The sequence below is a fragment of the Wolffia australiana genome, chromosome 6 (assembly GCF_029677425.1).
Source record: "Wolffia australiana isolate 7733 chromosome 6, ASM2967742v1".
Lineage (NCBI taxonomy): Eukaryota > Viridiplantae > Streptophyta > Magnoliopsida > Alismatales > Araceae > Wolffia > Wolffia australiana.
This window is the reverse complement of record NC_135840.1, coordinates 8,100,638-8,106,637: the sequence shown is the minus strand read 5'-3', so window position 1 is coordinate 8,106,637 and position 6,000 is coordinate 8,100,638. Positions and strand designations below refer to the sequence as shown.

At 36.5% G+C, this 6,000-nt stretch overlaps 1 protein-coding gene across 3 annotated transcripts in view; it reads left to right on the top strand.

Annotated features, from left to right (window-relative positions):
- Nucleotides 1-221: 221 nt before the first annotated feature.
- Nucleotides 222-6,000, top strand: part of LOC144704170 (cullin-associated and neddylation dissociated) — a 22,129-nt gene continuing 16,350 nt past the window's right edge. For all 3 annotated transcript variants that reach the window (XM_078576457.1, XM_078576458.1, XM_078576456.1), the window contains exons 1-10: nucleotides 222-381; nucleotides 953-1,074; nucleotides 1,170-1,339; nucleotides 2,017-2,227; nucleotides 3,313-3,478; nucleotides 3,561-3,690; nucleotides 4,644-4,758; nucleotides 4,844-5,001; nucleotides 5,091-5,214; nucleotides 5,885-5,935. In XM_078576457.1, coding sequence (XP_078432583.1) covers nucleotides 1,039-1,074; nucleotides 1,170-1,339; nucleotides 2,017-2,227; nucleotides 3,313-3,478; nucleotides 3,561-3,690; nucleotides 4,644-4,758; nucleotides 4,844-5,001; nucleotides 5,091-5,214; nucleotides 5,885-5,935 — 1,161 coding nt within the window. In that variant the 5' untranslated portion in view covers nucleotides 222-381; nucleotides 953-1,038. The remainder of the gene's footprint in view (nucleotides 382-952; nucleotides 1,075-1,169; nucleotides 1,340-2,016; nucleotides 2,228-3,312; nucleotides 3,479-3,560; nucleotides 3,691-4,643; nucleotides 4,759-4,843; nucleotides 5,002-5,090; nucleotides 5,215-5,884; nucleotides 5,936-6,000) is intronic.

Below are 6,000 nucleotides of genomic sequence, written 5' to 3'. Positions count from 1 at the left end.
ATTTATATTTATTTTTCACATTTATTAAATTATTTTTCCGAAAATTGAAATCATTGGCTTTTTCTTCGATTGGATTTTTGGATGCATAAGAAAAATCAGAAAATGCTGGAGCATGATTATATAATTATTTTGTTATTTACGGGAGCATGATTAAAAAAAGAATGAAAAATGAATCTGTGCGTTATATTCTCGGCCAATAAGAAGCGGCCGCGTTGCAAGCGCCACTGCGAAACAACGGCCACGGGGAGGGTAAATCTGTAATTCTGTTTGAATCAACGTCGCTTCCTTATTGTTCTCCACGGCCCAGGCGTTTTCCGGTGTTCCTTCGGGATTCTGTGAAGAAGGGCGATTTCCTCGACTCGCATTTTTCTAGGGTTTTCGGTACTGCAGAAAGCACGATTCTTTGTGATAATTTCTTTAATTTGTGTTTGGTGTTGATCTTGTTGTTGTCAGTGAGTTATTGACGGAAGTGTTGTTGCTGGACTACGATCGCTTTTGCATTTCTCCAATATTCCCGTTCTCGGGTTACTTTTCGGTGATGTTTAAGTTTTTCTGAAAAGTTCATCTGATTAAGAAGCCCCCTTTCTCCTTCATCTATGCCGACGTCAATTTTTCCTTTTTCCCGCTGTAGTTAAATTATTATTTCGCTCTGATTCTCTTGGATCTATTGAGGACCTTTCCGACTCCCATTGTGACAGAGAGGGATTAATTCGCAATTTAACTCGCAACTTAACTCGCAACGCAGGCCGAGTTAAAGTTCTTTGGCGGAATTCTCCTTGTGACCTCTCATTAAAGCTGTTATTTTTCGTAACGAGGTTTTATTTTTATTTCACGGTAGTTGATTATAAGACTACCACTTTTTTGAATTTTCAGTTGATGCACAGCTTGTCATGTTTTTCTTTTCCAATCATTTTCTGTTGAATTGTGATACTAGATTCACCTCACGTTTCAGAACGCAGGGATTAGTTATTGGCTCGTAAAATCTCTTGTGGAAGCAAAGTCTTGGGCGTAACTTCTGAATTGGGCATTCTTATAACAATGTCAAGCCTAGCGCTAAACAGTATTCTGGAGAAGGCACAAAAACTGCCAATTTTTATTTACGGTTCTTATAGGCCTTTCGCATTTTCCACTTATGTTTCCTGACGCTTGGGTCTGTCCCTGTTCTGCAGATGACGGGAAAAGATAAAGATTATCGATACATGGCGACGTCTGATTTGCTGGGTGAATTGAATAAGGATGGCTTTAAGGTTGATGCCGAGCTTGAAATAAAACTCTCGACTGTGGTTCTACAACAGCTTGAAGATGCTTCTGGAGATGTTTCTGGGCTTGCTGTCAAATGGTATGTTTTTTATTTATTTATTTTTTAAATTCAAATGGTATGCTGTTATTCTTGGTCATAGATGTGACTCATATTATCATTATTTTATGGTTGATAAACTCAGCTTACTTTTTGACCGTTCATTTCTTGGCTTCCGTTGGGCTCATTGTTTGGTTGATCAACCGGTTTACTTCAGCTTCCTCCCATGGTTTTGGCAGATTTTTGAACATTCTACTACAAAAAAATTCTTATCTTTCAAGATCATTCTTCCAAATCCCGCTGGGACTCAATATTGTAAAATTATGCGTCAAAAACACCCGCGACTTTCTGAACATTTTATTTACCTAAATATCTTCACGCCTTGGTGAACCATTCAGCTCTTACATATCCTAAATGAAGTATATTTTATTGCATTTGTAGAACCTGCAGAATCTTTCGTATTTTATCTCCTATGAATTTTAAGTCCTTCAATTTTTTCTCCCTTTGTTATGAAGACTACATTTTCATGGGGTTTAGCTAGTTTTTCAGGACAGATGGTATTTACCGTTATGAGCTACTAATGGCGTGATCTCACTCAAGATCTCAAGTAGTTGTAGCCGTTTATTCATCTAGAATGTCAATGGACCATACATTTTTTCCTCCGTCACCTTTTTCTTTAATTCCTCGAAAATAACTACCCTTTGCTTCTTTTACTGTAGCCTTGCACCTCTTGTGAAAAAGATTAGCGAGGAGACGGTTTTGGAGATGACGAAAAAATTATGTGATAAACTTCTGAGTGGAAAGGATCAACACCGTGATGTAGCTAGTATTGCTCTTAAGGCTATTGTTTCAGAAATTATTTCTACAGCTCTTGCACAACGAGTAGTTGACTGTCTTTCGCCCAAACTGAGAGTTGGAATGACGAATCCTGTAAGATTCTTTAACCTATCCGTAAAACTATGCTGCAACTTTTAATGTTGCCTTGAAATGATCAGTAATTGTTGCGATGTTTGTTGCAACGTTTTAAGTCAGCTGTTTCAAATTTATTCTGGTTAGCATGAATAACATTTATCTTAGTTTGGGCGACATATATCTTGTTTTTCACGATGATTCTGATTTATATGATTTCATAGTTGAAAGTTTTCAATGGCACTTTCTAAACTCAGTACATTTAGTGTCATCTGATGTATACTCTGTTCAGTTCATATCTGTGGAACACAATCAGAATACAAGTATTTTAGGATCTTCAATTAAAGAGCTCAATTTATTTGATTAAATTCACAGAATATGTTTATCTGTATTTCGTCTTAGCGAGTCTTCTCCTGAACCATTGGGTGGAAATAGAATCTCCATGGAACGCATCTCTCTTTCCATTTTATGATGTACCTTAAGCTTCTTTCTGGCTTTTTTTGGAAGCAGATCACCCATTGGCCTATTTAAAGGAAAACTTATAAGTTGTTGGTCAGAATTCAAATTTCAAAATTTTGTTCTAGACCTGACAATATTGGCCAAACGACATAGTTATTGGGATTGAGAGATAATGTTCAAGCTTTTCATTGGTTCATCAAGGGATGTATAATGGAAATGTTTTAGTTACACATCAAAAGGTGCTTTTTATCTCCAATATGGTTTTGAAGACCAATCTATGAACTGTGATTTATCTTCTTTTTATTTGAAATGTACTTGGAGATCACATATCTCGTAATTACTGAAACCTTTTGATTATTAAGCATTTTTTAGCTTAATTATACCAACTTTCTCTTATAATTTTCTACACCGCGTGGTCTATTTCTGTGTTTTGCTTTTCCGTTAAATAATATGTTTTTTAGGGAAAAGCCTAACTTTCACTGTTTTATCTTAAGAATTCCTATTTTCCTTAAGGTTCGCTGATAATTTTCTTTGATGGGGGCGATAGAGTTCCTGTGGTAGTTTCAAGACAATTTTACTTAGCTCTGTTTCTTGATCCATGCACAGATTTCGCTAGTTGACGATATTTTATTCCTCTTTCTTGTCAGGGGAAGAGTACAGAAGTCAGATGTGAATGCCTGGATATAATGTGTGATGTTCTTCATAGGTTTGGTAATCTAATGACCAAAGATCACGACCAACTTCTTTATGCATTGCTATCATTGTTGGGAACAAACCAAACTAGTGTTAGAAAGAAATCAATTGCTTGCACAGGTGAGTGAGAACATACTTTTAGTGCGGCATTAATTAGAAGCACTACATTTAAGATCGAATTGTATTGACCTTGGCATTCCAGCTTCTCTTGCATCGAGCTTGTCAGATGATCTATTGGCAAAGGCAACAGTCGAAGTTGTCAATCTATTGAGAAGTCAAACTATAAGGCCTGAGATAGCTCGCACCAACATTCAGATGATTGGCGCTTTAAGGTATATAATTGTTTTTCAGTTGATATTTCCATATTCCTCGCTTTTGCCATTTTTTGTCATGTTTCGTCCCATGTTTATCTAATTCTTTTTACGGAAAAATTTTACCGGGCCAAAACTATAGGGAGAGCCAAATATTGAAACTTACCTTAAAAAAATTTGATATAGCGAACAAAACGACTCACAAAGTAACTATATATCATATATTTTTGGAGGCTAGTATGAGTGTGATCATCAGAGAGGTCAATAAATCAGGTTGGTTCGTAATGGGCACTTCAGACCATTAGGGGTATTTTGGCTATTTCCATCCTGTGAATTTTCCTTTAAATAAGTGTTGCTTGCATTTGGGAAGGGAGTCAAGAAGATGACCAGTGAAGTCTGGGTTTTGGCTCTGTATCTCTCCCTTGTGGCGTCCTGGTTCCTTGTGGCCCTTCAGAAATACCCTGTCTCCCTACTGTCACCTCGCTGGATCTTCAGCCAACTCCCCATAATCAATCTCTCCCTCTTTGTTGATTGATATCCCTAAGTCTCTTGTGCTCTCGCATTTTCTCTCTCACTTCACTTTCTCAGATAAATTCTTCAGGTTATCATCAGTTACTGCCTCGGGTTGTTTATCCTAATTTATGTTTATCTACATTTTGTTTAACCTTTTGTGCCTTGGATTTTATATTTGGGGTTTTAAAGAAGTTGCGAATAACATATTAGTCTTTAATCAGTCACTAACTCGATGTTATCTGCATTTATTCACGAATTTTATGGTTTAATTTAATAAAATGGCGACAGATATGAAGTTTTGTCATGAAACTAATCGAATCTGATAAATTGGCGATATCCTCATATTGGTGTGGATGCAATTCCCTTTTTTGCCGTTCTCGTGATGTTTGCCCTTCATGTTAAATACTTGTGTTCTTCCTACGGCATAAATGTACCTTTCATCTAAAGTAACTCTTTTATAGTCGTGCAGTTGGGTATCGTTTTGGGCCACACCTCAGTGACACTGTTCCATTGCTCATTAGTTACTGCTCAAATGAATCAGAAACCGATGAAGAGTTGAGAGAATATAGTTTACAGGTTCATCCGTTTTGGTCTTTTGCTTTGTTTAATTTGAATTCACTGTTTTCCTGCTGTAACTATTCTACAGTTTGGTTTTCTCTAGGCACTCGAGAGTTTTTTGCTTAGGTGCCCCAGGGATATATCCACATACTGTGATGAAATACTACTTCTTGCCCTGGAGTATTTGAGTTACGACCCGAACTTTACTGATAATATGGAGGAGGACACGGATAGTGATTATCATGAAGAGGAAGATGATGAGTACGTTTCTGACTATTATCGTAGGAAGTTCTCTTTATTTTTATTAGAAATCACAAAATTTATGTGCTAATCTTTCTTGGTATCTGAAGTGAAAGTGCGAACGAGTATACGGATGATGAAGATATTAGCTGGAAGGTCAGGAGATCGGCAGCAAAGTGCTTATCTGCCATCATCGTTTCACGTCCAGAGATGTTGTCAAAGATTTACCATGAGGCACGTTTGTAGTAGTCATATTCCCTTTTCAACCATGTTGATCTTACCTTTTGGATGTTTTTTCGCTGAAGATGCTGATTGGCCCTCTTCTCAGTTTTTGGCTTTTCAGCTTAATATTCTAGAAAAGTGACTACAACTGGTACTTCTTTTTCATCAGCTACAAATTTACGTAACTTTCATCTCGGCCAAACTTTCTCTTTTCTAGAATTTGAATAAATTGGGGGAAAAATTCTGCATACCCTACCCTAACTATAAAAATGAAGTGTAAATACTAAAAAGTAATTCGTATTCACTACCCTTTTGTTTTTGTTGGACATTGGAGCTCTAGTTTTCGTTATCTGAGAGCCTCATTTAATTGATAATACCTCGTCATTTGAATATGGAAAGTACATTACACATGGTGTTGTACCTACAAAAGCAAAACTAAGCTTACTTAATTTGGAACAAAAATATTTGTCTTCCCAAGAATATTTTTACTCTTACATTGCTCATGGTAGAGAATAAGCGGTTTGCAAATGAAGAGATTTGATATCTGTTTTATCTCATGGGTTAAAATATATCACGAGGCATGAATCCTCTAAACTTTAATTTTTTGCACTTTCTTGAACTAAAATGTTTAAAACTTGTGTCAATGAACGTACACCTAAATAGTTTGACGTTTTCTTCTCAGGCTTGCCCCAAGTTGATCGACAGGTTTAGGGAGAGAGAAGAGAATGTGAAGGTAATTAGATGGTTACTGTGTATCGTCGATGAAAGAAAGTAAATAACTTAGATCTTGTTTTGAGA